Consider the following 19,971-nt stretch of genomic DNA (forward strand, 5'->3'; position numbering starts at 1 on the left):
AATAGTTTCCTTTATGTGTGTATTGTTTTATCTTGCCTTTTCCAGGTATTAGAAATGCTACAGAGGTTTAAAGACTCTACAATAAAGAGGGAACGAGAAGTATTTAATTGTATGCTAAGGAACTTGTTTGAAGAATATCGTTTTTTCCCCCAGTACCCTGATAAAGAGTTACATATAACAGCCTGCCTGTTTGGTGGGATAATTGAAAAAGGACTGGTCACTTATATGGCACTAGGCCTGGCCCTGCGATATGTTCTTGAAGCCTTACGCAAGCCTTTTGGATCCAAAATGTATTATTTTGGGATTGCTGCACTAGATAGATTTAAAAATAGGTAAGTGGATAGGTTTCCTATGAAACTTTTAAATATAAGGAGAAATAATAACTATTATTTATCAACTAATTCTTGCCAAGTCCCATTATTATACATATGTTAACTAATCTTAATGACTGTGATGCAGATGAGGAAGAAGTGAAAACAATTAATTACACCTATCAAATAAGTGGTAAGAACAGTATAAAATGAAATCGCAGGGGGAGATTGTTTATTGAGGTATACTTTTTGCACAGTGAAAGTCACCATTTTAGGCGCACAGTTCTTTGAATTTTGACAAATTTCTACAATTGTGTAACTATCACAGTCAAGATACTGAATGTATCCATCATCCCCAAAGAAGTTCTCTTATTTTCCCATTGAAGTCCACTGATTTGATTTGGTCTAGTTTTTTCAGATTGTTATTTGAATTGAACCAAGCACAATGTGTATGAGCCTGACTTCTTGCATTTAGCATGGTACTTTTGAAATTTATCCATGTTATTGCATGGTTCAGTAGGGTTTATTTGTTGCTAACTACTATCCTGTTGTACGGATCAACTACAAATTGTTTTCTGTTCACCTGTTGATGAACATTTGAGGTTGTTTCCACATAGCAGTTTTAGTGGCTTATTGTAATCAATTTTAAGTAAAATATGACCTTTTAAAACACATAGTTTTCTGATGTAAAAGGAGGTGAAGTTTATAAATATTTTCCTCCTTCTGTATTCTTCCCTTTGGCATTCTCTTTAAGTAAGGTAGTTCACAGGCAGAATGGGAGAAATGGCCTAGATTAGCATTGGGAAGAAAGTTTTTGTTAATTGTGCTGCTTCTGTTCTTACATGAAATAGTGAATAAATGTTTTTGTTGGCAGATTGAAGGACTATCCCCAGTATTGTCAGCACTTGGCTTCTATCAGTCACTTTATGCAATTTCCACATCATTTACAGGAGGTAAGCATCTTCCATACCTGAAACCTTTCTAGTAGTTGGAGGGTTTGCATATTTTAGTTTGATTTTGGATGTTGGAACTGGCATTAAGATTTCTTAAGGAGTTGCATACTATAGGTATACATATTATTTGTTGCTTATTTTGCAGCTTAATAGATTGTGAAAAAATTGCATTTTTAATCTTTTCTAAGCAGTGGTTTCGCTTGATTTAATAAAAGGCTTTTACCAGTCTGTTAGCCTGATAATTCTATTGAAGAATAGACAACTTTTACTATATTTTTCCCCCCAATATATTTTATTGTTTTTTTACAGAGAGGAAGGGAGAGAGATAGAGAGCCAGAAACATCGATCAGCTGCCTCCTGCACACCTCCCACTGGGGATGTGCCTGCAACCCAGGCACATGCCCTTGACCGGAATCGAACCTGGGACCCTTCAGGCTGACGCTCTATCCACTGAGCCAAACCGGTTTTGGCTACTATATTACTAAGAGAAACTTTGTTGGGTTTTAAAAAGGATTTGGAATTGTAATCTTGGATAAAAATATGAAAAGTTGTTTATCTGATTTAAGTATGATTCAAAGCTGTTTCATATAGGACTTAAACCAGTGTTTCTTCAAAATACAGCCTTCTTACCACCTGCTTTGATTCCTTTGAGGTACTTAAAAAGGGAGGCAGTCCCTGAGGAAAAGGACCTAGCAGCGGTTCTCAACCTGTGGGTCGCGACCACCAGAAAACACATATAGCACATCAGATATTTACATTACGATTCATAACAGCAAAATTACAGTTATGAAGTAGCAACGAAAATAATTTTATGGTTGGGGGTCACCACAACATGAGGAACTGTGTGAAAGGGTCGCAGCATTAGGAAGGTTGAGTACCACTGATAGAGAATATACATTTTAAGCCATCTTATGTGACTCTTGAAATTTCTAAACCACTGTTTTAGTGATTGATTTTTAGTTGTCTTGCCTTTCGTCAAATTCAACTTATAGAGCACAAGAAAGTTGATTAATGTTATTTTACACAAAGCAGGTAAATGGCTTTATAAGATTATATTTTAAGGGATTGGGTCAGAATTTGAACCTACTATTATTTCTATACTAGGGGCCCAATGCACGAAATTCGTGCATGGGTAGGGTCCCTAAGTCTGGCCGGCGATCAGGACCGATCTGTGGGGCGACCAGCGGGGCGATTGGGAGGCCCCCGCTGGCACCCACCTTGGCTGGTCTGGGGCCTGCGGGCAGCTCCTGTGTTGAGCGTCTGCCCCTTAGTGGTTAGTGTGCGTCATAGCAATTGGTTGTTCTGCGGTTCAGTTGATTTGCATATTAGGCTTTTATTATATAGGATTATAATTTAATCTAGTAGTCTAGTCCCATCTGCCAAACTCATCCCAATGGGTTTGTTTGTAGGCGGGCAGGATTATTGTGATGGCTTAACCTAGGAGATCCATGGAGAGAGGGAGGCAGGAGTGTATTCATTCACAGGAGATTGGGGTGAATGCCAAAATTGTAGTACTGAAAAATGTAGAGGACAGCAGAGTTTTGAAAAGCAAGGATGTGAGGTCAGAGGATTACCACAATCAAATGTGTTTGGAATTAAGAGGCAGGAATATGGATCTTGGAAGACTGGCGCTCAAGAGAGGTGGCATGTAAGTGATCACACAGAACAGTGGTTTCTGGTACCCACCATAGCAAGAGAGCCAGAGGAGGGGGAGAGGTCATTGTTTGTATTTCTGTACTTTTCAAATATGTAGGTAGTAGTTTTTGTTTTGTCAGAAATAGACTGTTGGAAATAGTATCAAGAACCCTATGTCAGTCCTCCCTATGTCAGTCCTCTAAATGAAGGGGAGCAGGGAACCACCAAACCAGTCCTGGGACATCCATCCAGTATCATTGCTTACTCTCTAGTCGGCTTGGCATTATGTAGTGTGTTTTTGTTTTGTAGTTATAGCTTACAGAATGGTAACTCACATTGCAGTGTGTATTTTAGGCCTTAGGTTTCTCACCAGCATCCAATAAAAAGATCAGTCTGTTATATAAATATAAGTAAATGTGAAAGGGATTTAAAGAAATTCATATGCAGGTGCTGTTGCTGCCTTCTTTATTTTGCTGGGCTAATTATTTTATAAATATTAATATTTTACCCACAGAGTCTGGTATATACACATAAGTATTATATATTTGGGACTATGGTTCAAGGAGTAAGGGGGATAGATGGACCAGAAGAGTACTCTAATGACTTCTAGTCTCTTAGAAATAAGGGGAGTGTAATTTAAAAAAATTTTTTTTTTTTGAGAACTCTTTTCATGTGTTTTCCTCTCTCTACCCCTATAGTATATCGAGTATGGACAGCAATCGAGAGATCCTCCTGTGAAAATGCAGGGCTCTATCACCACCCCTGGAAGTATTGCACTGGCTCAGGCCCAGGCTCAGGCCCAGGTTCCCACAAAAGCACCTCTTGCTGGGCAGGTTAGCACTATGGTAACCACCTCAACAACCACTACTGTTGCAAAAACGGTTACAGTCACCAGGCCTACTGGAGTCAGCTTTAAGAAAGATGTGCCAGTAAGTAGGTCTATCTTTTTTCTCTTCCAAGATTTATGTTGTAATATATGCATTAGTGAGCATGTATTTTAATATTATAAACACATGCCTACTAAAAAAGGTGAAGACCAGCAGTTCTCCCTTTGTATCTCCCCCAGATTTCCCAGAGGCAGCCACTATCAATAATTTAATATATATTCTTGCCAACTTCAGTGCACAATCATACACCATGTGTACTTTTTATACTAAAGGAATTTGCGTACATTTTTTTCCTGGTATTTGTCAACTAAGCATTTTAATCTGTTTATGTACTTTATTTCTTTAGCCTTCTATTAATACTACAAATATAGATACCTTGCTTGTGGCCACAGATCAAACTGAAAGAATTGTAGAGCCCCCTGAAAATGTCCAAGAGAAAATTGCTTTTATCTTCAACAATCTCTCACAGTCGAATATGACACAAAAGGTGAGCATGATGTAATAGTTTACATGTCACTGCAGATGCTCTCTATTGGTATCCCTAATGGGTTAGCGATTTATATGTCACACTCTGCATCCTTTTTTTAAATATTCACTTAACTTTAAAGGTAGAGGTAATAGAATCAAAACAAAGGGAAGGTGGGTACATAACTAGTGTTTGTGGTTTTGTAGACGTTAAATAGAACTAGTTTTAAATGTATCTTTTTGCAGTGAGTTACAGGCATTTAAAAATAAACTTCATGATCTCATGATGGTGGAAGGTTTTTTTGTACTTCTAGTCACAACTCATGTCCCTCCCAGAGACCATTCAGAGCATTTATTAGGAGTCTAATAACAGGTAGCCCTTGTGAAAAGCATAAGGAATGATGCTTCCCTTATAAGATTATATGCTAAGACAATACTTAGAAATGCCTCTTAGCCAGTAGGATTAGACTAAAGTGGGTTTGCGATATATGCAAGTACTATCTTTTAAAATCCCACCATAATTGGTTGGGGGGGAGGGGCAGGAACTAAAGTTTTTACTATCCTTTTTGGAAAAGAAGTATCAAATTTCACAGATGATACCTGGAGATGGAAATATAGGAAAACATAGTTCTGGTGTTAGGTCTTTTAATGGCAGGTTGTAGATTAGTAATTTATCCTCTTTTGGTCAAATGGAGAATTGGGTAAGATGTGAATGAGGGACTACATGTTTTATAATTTGAAGTTGAAAGCTACCATAGATGTTTGTCCTAATCACCCACAGTTTATGGAATTGAACACACTGTACATCATAGCGTCTATCTGATGTGGGGGAGAGATGTAGCATAGTGATTTGATTTAGCACATAATTTTGCAAGGAGCCATATGCTATAGTACTATTCTCAGAAACAAAACACATAACCGTATTTTATCATCTTTTAATTATATATTTTCTGTGTCATTGGTTGGCTAGGTTGAAGAACTAAAGGAAACAGTGAAGGAAGAATTCATGCCTTGGGTTTCACAATACCTGGTTATGAAGAGAGTCAGTATTGAGCCAAACTTTCACAGCCTGTATTCAAACTTCCTTGACACACTGAAGAATCCTGAATTTAATAAGATGGTTCTAACTGAGACCTACAGAAACATCAAAGTAAGTTAGTTCTTGTACTTCTTTTCTGTTCTTTTTCTGTTTTGATTTTGGAAATAATTGATTGTACAGGCAGAATTTGGGGGGGGGTGTTGCTGTTTTTGTACATGTCTATGAAATTTGCTCTAGCATTTGCTTCAAATATAGAACTAAATATCATGAAGAATTTAGTGTTACAGACACACTGTGTGTACTTTGGAAGTAACTACTATTCTGAGTTTGTTTTCGTTATTCATGTTTTTCTTTATCCTCTGAATGTTTTTAACTTGTTCCCCCAAACCCCCATATTTGCAATATGCTCTTAGCTGTAGTCCCTTTGTTTTGTTTTTTAATAGTCTTAATAGAAATTAATTGTATGGGTATATGGTTATTTAGGTTGTTAACTTTCACTATCACAGAAACAGTGTTGCAGTGAATGTTTCTCTTTATGTCTTAAGTGCCAGATATCTCTCAACTGTACACCTGTTTGTGTACTATCTGCTATTTATGATTCTCAGCAGTTTATTTTAAGGTCAAGCTCTTCTGAAGTGAATGCTTGTTCCATAAAATTCAAGTATTTTATTTCTTAGGGGGAATAACTTTTCGAATACACAGCATGAACCAGCATACATCTATGATCATTCTTTGTTGAATAACTTGGGACATTAGCTGAGGAGCCGGCACTATATTTAAACCTGTGTATGGGAATTCTCCCCATTCTAGGTTACGCTGTAGTGCAAAAGAATTCCTGGCTCTTTTCTGTTGCACAGCTGACATTATGCCATTCTGCTGTTGCTGGGTGGAGCTAAGGAACATAACTGTATTTAGCCTTTATTACCTGATAGTAAGAATGGTTGGGATATATGAAAACTTCCACACGCTTGAAAGCAAAGTCTCAGGATACTTTCAAACGGAATTTTAAATTACAAATTTTAATTTATGTGATGGTTCTGTCCCCCTTATGAGAGAAAGCTAGAAAATCAATAGAATGGATTTGAGTTTTCTAGAAATTTTCCAAGAAGTGTATATGCCATATTATACTGTATTTTAGAAAGTTATCTTGTTTCCAGAGATGTACAGCAATCTGGAAAATGCTACAATTTGCAATAGAGATTGTGATCTTGGTTACATTTCTCCATCTGTCTGTCATCTTGAAGGACTTGAAAGCATGGACTGTCGTCTTTTTTTTTTTTTTTTTTTTTTTTGAGTGTTCATTTGAATTGCAGTTGGATCTCTGCTTCAGGCTACCTAACATTTTCAGAGTTTTAAAATACTTTTCTGTGGGAGCATACATCAATCACACTTTTAGTCTTGTGTATACTTGTATTTTGTGTGATACAGTTTTATTACCTATTAAAAATAAAATGTAAAGAAAGGCATGAAAAGGTAAAAAGGACACTGAACACAACAAAATAGTGCTATGATAGTATGAAGTAGATCTACTTTGGGGGCATGGTCTCATAATTGATGACTTGGGGTTTTCTTATTATTTTTTCCCCATCACCATTTATCTCCTCTATGCCCTCTTCAACCCCCACCACCACCACCGCCATACTGTTGTCCATGTCCATGATTGATGGCTTGTTTTTAACATAGAATAATGGAATTCTCAAACATTTATTTGAGGGTTTTTTTCCCCATAAGCCCATTTTCATATCTTAATTCTGCCTCTTTTTTCCCCCCAGGTGCTCTTGACCTCTGATAAAGCTGCAGCCAATTTTTCAGATCGTTCTTTGCTGAAGAACTTGGGACACTGGCTAGGAATGATCACACTAGCTAAAAATAAACCCATCTTACATACTGTGAGTTCCAGCTAAAAGTTCATGTAAAATTTGAGAATGTTCATATAGCTATTATGTCTAAAAGTTTTTATTTGGGGCTATTTTAATGAATGGGTACTTGTAAGAGTTTGGTCCATGTTTTGAATCCCTAATTGCATGCTCATGGCCCCACATCATTTATCAGGATGCACAGAAGCCAGTAAGTTATGATTGTCACTCCTTTCTTTTTTTTGTAAGGCAAAAGTCAAATATTACTTTGATTTCTCTTTTGAGGATAAGTTTGGCACAGTGTTTTTGTGAAGAGTTTTGAAGTATATTCTTAGCTTTTAAAAAATACTATTTCTCCCCCCCTAGGACTTGGATGTCAAGTCTTTGCTGCTAGAGGCTTATGTTAAAGGACAGCAAGAATTGCTCTATGTGGTGCCCTTCGTTGCCAAAGTTTTAGAGTCTAGCATTCGTAGCGTGGTGAGTAGATTTTAATATTTTATTAATGGCTAAATTCTAAGAGTTAATTTCAGCACAAGGTCAAGAAATTGTGTCCTTAGTTCTTATGAATAGCACTAGTTCAATCAGTATTCCTCAGATAAAGTTGTATTTCTAATGAGAGAGGCTAAGTAAATTAAAGGACTGATATCTAATAGGTGGCTTTGAGTTTTGGTGTTTTTCTGAAATTTTATGTACGAGGCTAGGGGTTTTGCGGGAGCACTTATACTTACAGCCACATAAGTATACATGCTTAACTATTTTAAAAATACAAATTGAAGTGATGTGGGGTCCAGTTTAACATAATAGATTTTCTTTAGGTTTTTAGGCCACCCAACCCCTGGACAATGGCAATTATGAATGTATTAGCTGAGCTACATCAGGAACACGACTTAAAGGTAAATTTGTTGCTTCATTATCCTTTGGAACATTCTCTGTTTTTACGTTATTAAAATTTATAGGAGAGGTAGAGTATTGGGGGGAAGGCATTGTAACAATCCGGTAAATCATTTATGTTATGAATAAAGCTAAAATGTTATTTTTAAAATTCTAATCGATTATTGGAATTATGCAGTTAAACTTGAAGTTTGAGATTGAGGTCCTCTGCAAGAACCTTGCATTAGACATCAACGAGCTAAAACCTGGAAACCTCCTAAAGGATAAAGATCGCCTAAAGAACTTAGATGAGCAGCTCTCTGCTCCAAAGAAAGATGTCAAGCAGCCAGAAGAACTTCCTCCCATCACAACCACAAGTAAGTATAATGGTTAGCTGCCCTTTACTTGCCAGAATGTTCTCTTAAATGGTACATTTGCATGCATATAGCAAGTTATAATTGTTCAACATTATGTGTTGCTGGAACTTTTGTGTACCCTTTGGTGTGCATTCTAATTATTAAGGAAATGTTAGCAATGTTTAGACATTGCCGTACCATATTAGAGTGTATCTGAGTAATTCATGTGGTGGTATTAATTAAACCGGTTATTTATATTGTGTGAGGTCTCAGAAAGAAGTCTGTGGCATGACAGCCTGTGTTATTCCTCAGATCTGGGGATGACCAGACCAGGTAGACCTTCTAGGGGATTGGATTATTTTATGAAGGTCAAGGTGATTATAAGTGCTGGGGCAATAAAGATGATTGGGAGGTATGGTTAGAATAAACCAGCTTTTCTTTCTCTCTCAGCCCTCAGTAGCTAAAAATTCCCAGGTGAAACCAGGGAACAGCCTAGATTGAAAATAGACATCTATAATAAGGAATAATCCAAGGTTTAGGCCTGCTAATGCTGCATAACCTCTTAATTGCTTTCTGTGCTATGGGTACTGCCACACATAGTTTTACATACTTTGTTCAAATCTCTGTTAAAATTACAAAATTTTTCTTATGGTAATTCAGGGTGGGGAAGATGCGGCCTTTGTCATTCCCCTATACCACCATCCTCTAATCCAATTAGTTTAATGAAATAAAAGCTGCTTGATGCCCTGCTAATTTTATAGTAAAGTCAAGAAACATGCTTTTTTTATTAGCTCTTATTTTGTCTCTTTACTTTTAGCAACTTCTACAACACCAGCTACTAGTACCACCTGCACAGCCACTGTTCCACCACAGCCACAGTACAGCTATCATGACATCAATGTCTATTCCCTTGCGGGCCTGGCACCACATATTACTCTAAACCCAACAGTAAGTAAACACCATCCCATCCCCAAACTTCTACTTTGTGTCACTGGTTACCTTCCCCTTTCCCTTCCTGGATTCCTAGGTTGTAGATTTTTGTGCAGAGAGCAGAGATTGGGCACTGCTGTGTAGTACAGCTGGGATGTTTTCTACTCTAAAAATAGTCATTGGGATTAGGTATCGTTTAAATTGGTTCAGCATATCCAGATCCATGATTAAAATCAATACAGCTGGCTCCCTATACAAACCAGAGAGGCACCCCCTGCCCTATTAGGATGGTAAAAATTTGTAGCCATCCATGACCCTCAACCCAATATATGAGTTTTTATTTTGACAAAGAGACTGATGGAAAAGTGAGTACTAATGAAGATCTGGCCTTTGGTATTTTTTTTCCACTTAACATCTAGTCTGTCTCAAATGGGAGGAAGTTGTGAATGTTTGCAGTGACTACATCTTGTTTGCTAAGTACCTATGAAATTAAATGCGCTTAGATACTATTAAAACAAAACAAAAACGCAAGACAGCTGTGCCCGGCTGGTGTTGCTCAGTGGTTGAGCGTCAGCATGTGAACTAGGAGGTCACAGTTCAATTCTCGTTAGGACACATGCCTGAGTTTCGGACTTGATCCCTGGTAGCAGGTGTGCAGGAGGCAGCCGATCAATGATTCTCTCTCATCATTGATGTCTCCCTTCCTCTCTGAAATCAATAAAAATATGTTAAAAAAAAAAAAAAAAGCTGGCAATACAGGGTGGGGCAAAAATAGGTTTCTAGTTGTGAGTACACAAAACAACTATTAATTATTGTATTTTTCCATATAAACGTATTTTTGCCCCACCCTGTATAATCACTATCTGTACAAGTTCCTTGGCTCAGGTCAGAAGAGTCTCAGTGTATACTATAGCTTTTTGCTCTCTATTTTCATTAGCATATCACCTTACCCTTGCATTAAGCCATTTTTAGTCAGGAGCTGAAACTGAGCTGATTCATTTGTGTGTACAAATCTCTAGGTTAAAGCCCAGAAGTAACTTCATTCTTTTTTCTGTGCCCTGGTTCTGGAAGGCAGTCTGTACTAACTTTATAAATAACTTCCCATCGGTCCTTTATTTAAAGGTTGCATTTTACTGTCTATATTCAGAGTGATAATTATCTTCTGCTTTTCATTATGCTTAACATTTGTTTAGTTTAAAATCAGGTACTTGGAGGTTTTATGGTCTTTGCTTTTTAGAAAATATTCGCAAATACAGGAGTAACATTATTAATCCATTGACCATTTGGATTTAAAGGACTTGGAAACATTTTAAAGAGACCATTTTAACCTGGTATTTCTTATTTTGTATGGATGTGCACTTAGTTTTTGAAAGAAAAATCTAGATCTAGAAATTGTGATTCCTCTTTGTATTACTCCCAGTAATCCGAATACTTTTGTGTTCATGAATATTTTTTAAGATTTCTTAAAAAAGAAAGAGACCAAGTGAGTATTAGGGCATAGTTTCTAGCAGAGAAAAGATTGGAAAATCTTGCCGAAACCGGTTTGGCTCAGTGGATAGAGCATCGGCCTGCGGACTGAAAGGTCCCAGGTTCGATTCCGGTCAAGGGCATGTACCTGGGTTGCGGGCACATCCCCAGTAGGAGATGTGCAGGAGGCAGCTGATCGATGTTTCTCTCTCATCGATGTTTCTAACTCTCTATCCCTCTCCCTTCATCTCTGTAAGAAATCAATAAAATATATTTAAAAAAAAAAAAAAAAGATTGGAAAATCTTTTAAGCAGAGGCTTCAGTGTATGATAATGCAAAATTTCTTGCTCTTCTGAGGAATTATTTGTAGCAATAAAAAATTTTGTAGAAAGCATTTTCTCTGTAAACTGGATTCTTTTTCCATTTTCCCAATTAAAGAAGTTACTTTTTAAGAGAGTACTCGAGTCACATATTTGAACTAAGCAAGTAGTGTGTCTTTAAGTAGGTAATGTATCTTGTAATGAACAATAGAACTTTTTAAAAATCAAAGACACATATATTACCTTGCATCACAAGGTATGCTGAATGCTATTTCCTCTTTGTAGCCCAACTTCTGATTACTGGGCTTTTTATTGATTACTTTAAAGTAGAAATTGGTAGTTAATGGTTAACTTTGAAGTAATTCTAAAATCATGGGTGTGCTTACTGATAGAAATTGGGTTGTCTTATTTAAACAAGCTGTTGACTGGACTTGTTTTTCCCTTCCTAGATTCCCTTGTTTCAGGCCCATCCACAGTTGAAGCAGTGTGTGCGCCAAGCAATTGAACGGGCTGTTCAGGAGTTGGTCCATCCTGTGGTAGATCGATCAATTAAGATTGCCATGACTACTTGTGAACAAATAGTCAGGAAGGATTTTGCCCTGGATTCTGAGGAATCTCGAATGCGAATAGCAGCTCATCACATGATGCGTAACTTGACAGCTGGAATGGCTATGATTACCTGCAGGGAACCTTTGCTCATGAGCATATCCACCAACCTGAAAAACAGTTTTGCCTCAGCCCTTCGTGTAAGTTGATTATTTCTGTGCTGTAGTACAAAACTGATTGTTGCTTGTCTGAGTTTCTTTTCTTTGCATTTCTACTTATTCTAATAGTCACCATATTTATTTTATGTCTTCCTTTCTCATAGATGAAGTTCTGTTAGGTGAAGCATTGTGTCTTTTTGTTCACTACTGTATCTTAAGTACAATGTTTGGCAGATAGTAGATACCCAAATATTTATTCTTTAAATAATTAAAAGGTCTTTTTAAATGCATAAGTTAACTTGATTCAGTTTACCGTGAAGAATTTAAATTAAAGCACTTGGAGTAGAACAGCACAAAATATTTAAAGTAATGTTGTATGTACCTACATACAGCACAAATAACTTATTAACTTTGGGTCTTAGATGTTATGGTTGTACTGCTTTTGTTTACTGCTTTTCTGTTTTCATATTTTTTACCATCGTCACAGCAACCTGGTAAGATGTTTTGGGTGAGAGTGGTATTTTCATCTCATAGCTGAAGAGGAGTGTCAGACTATTTCATGCTCATAGCTAATGGGTCATAAGTAAAGTGAGAACTTTTAAAATTCATATGTCTAAGCACTGAATTTCCTATTACCCTCTCTGTCTTGTCCACAGAAAACTTGAAATCTTTTTCTTTCATTTCTTCTCCCAATAGACTGCATCCCCACAACAAAGGGAAATGATGGATCAGGCAGCTGCTCAGTTAGCTCAGGACAATTGTGAATTAGCTTGCTGTTTTATTCAGAAGACTGCAGTGGAAAAAGCAGGCCCTGAGATGGACAAGAGATTAGCAACTGTAAGTGTTTAGCATTTGCCTCTTAAGGGTTTATTTGTTTTATGTTTAAGAAAGTTCTTCATAACAAGAACCTCAGTGACTTTGTTTTATTTGCAGGAATTTGAGCTGAGAAAACATGCTAGGCAAGAAGGGCGCAGGTACTGTGATCCTGTTGTGTTAACATACCAAGCTGAGCGGATGCCAGAACAAATAAGACTGAAAGTGAGAACCGGGGACTCTGTCTCTCCCTTTGTTTTCTTTCTGTTCTTGTTGCTTAAACTCTTCACCGATTAGGGTTAGGATTTTAGAGAAAGTATCTCACCTCAGTAGAATTTTACTTAAAGGGAATGAACCTGTGGAGAAGGTATAGGCATAGCTTAGATGTGTGCCCCCACTTGTTGAAGTGCTACTATAAAACATTCATATTGCCTGTTAGTTTTTGTATGTCCCAACTTGGTCTTCCTTTTGGGTACTTGGTTTTTATTGCTAGTTGCTTATTGACAAGAAGATGATGAAAAATCTTATCTTTTAAAACCAGCTCCATTGGAAAATTGGCAGTGGTGTGGTCCTATTTGAGGCATGTTCCAGTGGAAAAACTTAATAAGTTTATAAATGAGGGTGACTGACAGGATTCTGGGAAATGGGAAACTGTGTGTGTCCGCGCGCATGCATACTCAGTCATGCTATTACGTACTGTACTCCTGTGCTTACTTCCATGCAAACTTGCCACTTGCAAAAAAATTTCCTTTAATTATGGTGAGGATCCTATCAAACTAGGTTTTCTTCTCCAAGGTTGGTGGTGTGGACCCAAAGCAGTTGGCTGTTTATGAAGAATTTGCACGCAATGTGCCTGGTTTCCTGCCTACGAATGATTTAAGTCAGCCCACCGGATTTTTAGCTCAACCCATGAAGGTAAATAGTTGCCTTGGATTACATTGAGTTTTATAGTTTAATTTGAGTGTTTTTATCTAATCTGTACTTGCTTCCTAGGAACTTAAATTAAAGGGGAAAAAATACCCAGTTTTTGTTGAGTATAAATATTCTCTGCATCAGATCAACATGGCATACAGGAGATTTCCCCCCACCCCCTCTAATATCCATGAGGTTGATTTTTCTTTCATGTTTAGGAGGAATTTACATAGCTCCCCTGTTAGTTTTTTGGAAAATTTAAACCATTATTACAGAAAAGTAAAAATTTTAGGGGGAAACATTTTCCTCCTGGACCACTTAAACATGTTGCTGACCTTGATGTTCTAATCACTCTTACACAGAAAGAGTGTGACCTTAGTACAGCCATTGAAATCAGAAAGGTAGCGCTGATACGTTACCATGTAATCCTTTGACTTCATTCAGGTTTTACAAAAGTGTCTTGATAATGTTTTGTTTTTTTTTAATATGTTTCCATTGACTTTAGTGAGAAGGAAAGGGAGAGAAACATCGATGTGAGAGAGAAAGAGAAACATTGATTAGTTGCCTCCCATATGCACCCTGACTAGGAATCAAACCCACAAGCTAGGTATGTGTCCTGAGTGGAAATCAATCCTACCACCTTTCAGTTCACAGAACAGCACTCAGCCCACTGAGCCACACCCTCCATGGTTTGGCGGGGGGTGGTGTGTGGGGGGGGAAGCTACATGTGCCTATGGGGGTGGGGAGACTTAACTTGCTACATGTTTATTTCTTTTTTGGTTATTTTCTTCTCTAAAACAGCAAGCTTGGGCAACGGATGATGTAGCTCAAATTTATGACAAGTGCATTACAGAACTAGAGCAGCACCTACATGCCATCCCACCAGCTTTGGCCATGAACCCTCAAGCTCAAGCTCTTAGAAGTCTTTTGGAGGTTGTAGTATTATCTCGAAACTCTCGGGATGCCATAGCTGCTCTTGGATTGCTCCAGAAGGTTAGTTCTTAAACTATGACTTTCAGAAGAAACTAGGCTTGTAAATATCCAGAGACCTGCACTATTATCTATTTAAGTTACGTTTAAGATTTTAAAAGTTAATAAAAAGCAAGGTCTCTTCTGCACTAAGCGTGTGATTTTCTCCAGAATAAAATATAGTCATGGTAGCTAAAAACAGTGAAGTGGAACATCTCTTTTGGCATGATTTTTTTTGGAAATACGATTACTCAAGAAACTTTAAGATAGCCCTTTAGATTTTGAGGGACACATTGATCCAAGTATTTGGGTAATGGGGTACGGGGTAGGTGAAGAGCATTGGATTTTGACTATGAAGGGACAGTGGAGTCTTAGATGATAGTGAAGAACATAAAGTGAGCATAAACCAGTTAGAATTTAGTTAGTATGCGTGTTAGGTAAGTGAAAAGGACTTTGGTGAGGGGAGAGATTGTTAACTCTGGTACCTTATAGTTTGCATTCAGGTTTGTTTTGACTTCGATAGTCAGGCTGCACACTACATTTTCATGGTCCTGAACCCTTTTTTTCTTCCATAGGCTGTAGAGGGCTTACTAGATGCCACAAGTGGTGCTGATGCTGACTTGCTGCTGCGCTACAGGGAATGCCACCTCTTGGTCTTGAAGGCTCTTCAAGATGGCCGGGCGTATGGGTCGCCGTGGTGTAACAAACAGATCACAAGGTCAGTAGCCATCTCAGAAGAGTAATGTTTATTGGACTGCCTTCTGATATACCTGACCCTGTTTAGGTCTAGAGGTTTATTTTTAACCTGGAGGCTAAATGGGACATTTGGAATTTCTAATTCTGGGTAGTGAGAATTATTGAATGGTTGTCCTTTTCCATCTGCTGCCCATGATGGATACAGAAAACCAGTACCTTGCTTTGGGGAATAAGTTGTAGATCGTTGGTTTTAAAAGGCTTCATTGATTTTATAACAGTGGTGTTGATATATAAATATTTTAATGTCTTAAGTGGAATGCTTTTTTCTTCTTTTTTAAATGTTTTTATTGATTTTTTAAGAGAGTGAGAGGAAGGGAGGGAGGGAGGAAGGGAGGAAGGAAGGAGAAGAAGGAGAGAAAGGAGAGGAACATCTATCAGCTGCCTCCTACATGTCCCATACCTAGGGATAGAGCCTGAAATCCAGGCACTGCCCGTACTAGGAATCAAACATTCGACCTTTTGGTGCACGGGAGGACCCAACCAACTGAATCACACTGGCCAGGGCTGGACTTTGTTTTCTAGGTTTTGAAAGCAAAGCTTGTGTTTTAACACTGTACCTGTGGTCAGATAGTTACCTCCATAACTCATGTAAACCGAAAATACCATCATTTACCTGTCTCTTCTACTTCATTACTGGCTATTTTGAATCTTGGATACTGATTTGCAGTTGAATCTCAACACATTCTTAATTTGGAATAAATTATCATCGAATAAAATGGGCTGTTTTATCTGATACAGTAGTTAAGCCTATATAAATAAATACTGACTTTTTCTAGGTGCCTAATTGAATGTCGGGATGAATATAAATATAATGTGGAGGCAGTGGAGCTGCTAATTCGCAATCATTTGGTTAATATGCAGCAGTATGATCTTCACCTAGCTCAGGTACGGAAGGAGTTTTCCTGAACAGGAGAAGGGGCTCTGGTAGTTGGGAAGTGTGTTTTTCTTACATTGTGCTTTCTGTGTTTCCAGTCAATGGAGAATGGTTTAAACTACATGGCTGTTGCATTTGCTATGCAATTGGTAAAAATCCTGCTGGTGGATGAAAGGAGTGTTGCCCATATTACTGAGGCTGATCTGTTCCACACCATTGAAACCCTCATGAGAATTAATGCTCACTCCAGAGGCAATGCTCCAGAAGGGTGAGGATGAAATGCTTGGGATTTGTGGATTCAGCATTCTAAGGAAGCTTTGGAAATGAATGTGCAGACTTACTAACATTACCTATTGTAACTGCTTTACCTACAACATATGGGTAACTTTAGAGAGGCCTAATATTGTCCCTTGAAGTATGAAAGCTTAACTAACTGCCAAGCCTTCTTACTGTAGAGCAATACGTGCACTATTATTATTAGACTTGGTGTCAGAGTCCTGTGTTTAAGTCCTGGCTCTGCCACTTAAAATCTATCTGGTTTTAGGCAAGTTGAGTTACCCTCCCTAAACCTGTTTCTTGTATAAGATGGAAATAATATCTCAAAGAGCTGTTGAGCCTTAAGATAGATAGTAACATAAGTCATGTCATATAGTAGGTACACTGTACTGAATATCATATACTAGGTATGCAGTGAATACGTGTTGACAATGAACATCAGCTCCATTTCAGTGGGCACCGTTTTTGTTTTGTTTTTTTGTATAAAGGTCCGTCATTTGCTTATTGTGTCTTCCTGAGTAAATAGAAAGGAAGAGACCAAGGATAGTTTTGTTTAAATATGGAAATAGTAAAGTGATCATCACTCTTGTGGTTTCTAAATGAGCAAATTGTCCAACTGTATGTCTGTGAAATCACAACCATGAGTAGACTGATTTTCACTCTGGATTTATTGTACTAGATTGCCCCAGCTGATGGAAGTAGTGCGATCCAACTATGAAGCAATGATTGATCGTGCTCATGGAGGCCCTAACTTTATGATGCATTCTGGGATCTCTCAAGCCTCAGAGTACGATGATCCTCCAGGCCTGAGGGAGAAGGCAGAGTATCTTCTGAGGGAATGGGTGAATCTCTACCATTCAGCAGCAGCTGGCCGTGACAGTACCAAAGCTTTCTCTGCGTTTGTTGGACAGGTAGAGCTTTTGGAAAGAAAGGTGCTTTTTATTCAACATAAGTAGGATGTGATACCTCCAATATTAAAACTCAGTATTATGTACCTGTGATCAGACAGTTACCTCCATACTCATGTAAACCGAAAATATCATCATCATTTACCCTGTTAAATTGATACAGCTCATTTGTTTCATCATCGATCACTAAGCACTAAAGTCAACATTCCTACTTGTCCCCTTTAATTCTATTTATCTAATTTCAATTGTCAAATAATGAATCATGAAGTTGCCAGGTGTGTATATAGTAATTTTACTAGCTTTCAAATCATCAGTGATGAGATTATGAGCTAATAAGTAAAGTCCTCATAACAACCCATGTTTTAAAAATAAAATAAAATAAAATAAAATACAACAAAACAGAACTTAAATCTTTAAATGGCAGCACTTTTTATTGTATTTTCTAAAGTAAGTAGCTTATCTAACTAAAACTGATTAACATGTTCTTTTTGGGAAATAATTTTCAGTATTTATATTCACTCAATTAGATCTAAACTGAACTTTGAGTTGAAGTGTTAGGAAAGAAGTCTGTAGTTAAAAACTAGGTTTGTCAGGAATAGTTGTGAATGGGATGAACAGGAAAAAATGTAGGAAGAGAGCCATAGTATCATTTAGCGTTCCGTTTTTTATCTCACTGGCCGCTTTCAGCCACTATGGAGGGATTCAGACCCAGTAGTCAGTGTGTCCTAATCACATTACTTGGCCGGCAAGAGTGGAACCTTTTTCCTGAACTGGCCTTAGAATTCCTTTAGTAGAACTCTTGTCATGTTTGTTCAGGGAGATATATCTGCAGACTTGCCATTATACTTCTTCAGACTGAGACCAAAGCTTCGGTGTGCAGCAAAGAAAGATTACAGATTAGATTTATCAAATAAATGACAATTGAATGTGGAAGAGCTGATTTGAATTTAAGGAGATAGAAATTGGATTTACTTTTCAAGACGAGTGTTACTTAGTCATACTAAGTAACTTCCTCTCTTTCAAGAATTCAGGGAATGAGAAAAAAAACATACCTATTGAAAAGCTGTTACTGCATGTTTATAGTTTGATTTCTGATTTGGATGGAAGAATTTTGAATCAATTGGCTTTTGAGATTATCGGTATTTCATGGGTATGGATGTGGCACCTGTCTCAGCTCTTCCTGCTGGCTTATTTATTAGCTCTCATTTCTTCTCTCCATTTGTAAAAGATAATGTATTCTACTTTTCTATTCTCTTTGGCATCTTTTTGAGAATTCTTTCTTATGCTCCATCTTGATTATAGCAGTCTGTCCTTATTTTCTCTCCCCTGTTAATTTTTCAGATTTCAGTGTACACAAGTCCCTTTGCTGGCCTTCTGTCTTGGCTAGGGCACATGATTGTCAGTTCAGCTGTTTCATTGCTTATCAAGAGACAGTTAACGTTTCCAAGATAACAGTCAAGTGTCTCTTCTGGGCTTGGTTTCTTTGTTTAGTAAGCACTGACCTCTTCCCTCTGCTGCCTTAATGCTGTTACACTGTCTTCTTTCCTACTAGCCAAATAACTTCTGCTGCTTCACTTCCAGATCATATGTCATAAAGTTTGTACTTTATCCTTTTTGAAAAAATAAACTTGCCCTTTTCACTTTATTTTAATTTATATTAAAATGGCTTAATGTACATTAAAATAACTGGGTATGTTCTGCAGGTATTTTCATTGGGTTCCTACTTATACAGATTATTCCTTGATTTTCCTGGTGAAGCTAGTTGGAATTTCAAAAACTTTGGTTAAGTCAATTGGAAGAAATTATCTTTGAGAAAATAAAGTATATATAATTTCATCTCCTTGTGGGGGAAACATATCTTGGACAAAATGTCTTATTATGACTTTTGTGAGCTATTGAAAATTGGTTTAATTTGCATAGTTAATTTTCCAAATTATTTGGCTATGGACTACTGTTCAAAATTGCCATATTATTATCTTTCTCGGTTTCCACCTTCTCTGTTTTTCATTAAACTTAAAACTGGAACGATTCTGTCATGGGACCTTAAAGGCTAAGTTGTTTTCATGGCAGCTTTTTTACAAAGTAAAAATTAGAAATGTGACAATAGGAATAAATGAGAGAATTTTTTTTTTTTTTTTTAATGAAAATGAAAAGTTTGTGTGTATTATCTCATTGTGTCTTTATATTTTTGTACCCTTGGTAGATGCATCAGCAAGGAATCCTGAAGACTGATGACCTCATAACAAGGTTCTTCCGTCTCTGCACTGAAATGTGTGTTGAAATCAGTTACCGTGCCCAGGCAGAGCAGCAGCACAACCCTGCTGCTAATCCCACCATGATCCGAGCCAAGTGCTATCACAACCTGGATGCCTTTGTCCGACTCATTGCCCTGTTAGTGAAGCACTCAGGGGAGGCCACCAACACTGTCACAAAGATTAACCTGCTGAACAAGGTCTGAAATCTTTCCTTGCCTTATTCTTGGTACACTGGAAGCCTATATCGGTGCTTCTAAAACATAGGGGCCCAACTCTTTTCCAAAACTTTTTGTAATATCCCCTTTTCTGTATTGAAATTGAATTTATAGATAATATGTAACAATCACCAAATTTTAAGAGTATGATCCTTTAACTGAAAGACCCTGAAAAAAAATCATAATATATTTCAAATGCT

General features: G+C 37.5%; 1 protein-coding gene and 1 non-coding gene across 14 annotated transcripts in view; both read left to right on the forward strand.

Moving 5' to 3' along the window:
- Positions 1-19,971, forward strand: part of CNOT1 (CCR4-NOT transcription complex subunit 1) — a 77,844-nt gene that overhangs the window by 41,532 nt on the left and 16,341 nt on the right. For 8 of the 13 annotated variants that reach the window (XR_004973590.1, XM_036345505.1, XM_036345503.1 and 5 more), the window contains 20 exons: positions 46-332; positions 1,186-1,264; positions 3,598-3,828; positions 4,133-4,273; positions 5,222-5,401; positions 7,063-7,179; positions 7,513-7,623; positions 7,962-8,039; positions 8,216-8,393; positions 9,190-9,320; positions 11,539-11,835; positions 12,490-12,630; positions 12,727-12,831; positions 13,402-13,521; positions 14,320-14,511; positions 15,063-15,205; positions 16,020-16,128; positions 16,216-16,385; positions 17,073-17,325; positions 19,505-19,753. Coding sequence is in view for 12 of the 13 variants with exons in the window: in XM_036345505.1 (XP_036201398.1) it covers positions 46-332; positions 1,186-1,264; positions 3,598-3,828; positions 4,133-4,273; positions 5,222-5,401; positions 7,063-7,179; positions 7,513-7,623; positions 7,962-8,039; positions 8,216-8,393; positions 9,190-9,320; positions 11,539-11,835; positions 12,490-12,630; positions 12,727-12,831; positions 13,402-13,521; positions 14,320-14,511; positions 15,063-15,205; positions 16,020-16,128; positions 16,216-16,385; positions 17,073-17,325; positions 19,505-19,753 (3,312 nt within the window). In the remaining variant the exon portion in view is untranslated. Of the gene's footprint in view, positions 1-45; positions 333-1,185; positions 1,265-3,597; positions 3,829-4,132; positions 4,274-5,221; positions 5,402-7,062; positions 7,180-7,512; positions 7,624-7,961; positions 8,040-8,215; positions 8,394-9,189; positions 9,321-11,538; positions 11,836-12,489; positions 12,631-12,706; positions 12,832-13,401; positions 13,522-14,319; positions 14,512-15,062; positions 15,206-16,019; positions 16,129-16,215; positions 16,386-17,072; positions 17,326-19,504; positions 19,754-19,971 lie in introns of those variants that run through there. The other 5 variants (XM_036345501.1, XM_036345500.1, XM_036345499.1 and 2 more) reach the window with 3 other exon arrangements.
- Positions 6,057-6,195, forward strand: LOC118674928. Its single transcript, XR_004973768.1, has one exon. It is a non-coding gene; the product is annotated as a small nucleolar RNA SNORA46 (small nucleolar RNA).

The sequence above is a fragment of the Myotis myotis genome, unplaced genomic scaffold (genome assembly GCF_014108235.1).
Source record: "Myotis myotis isolate mMyoMyo1 unplaced genomic scaffold, mMyoMyo1.p scaffold_m19_p_19, whole genome shotgun sequence".
Lineage (NCBI taxonomy): Eukaryota > Metazoa > Chordata > Mammalia > Chiroptera > Vespertilionidae > Myotis > Myotis myotis.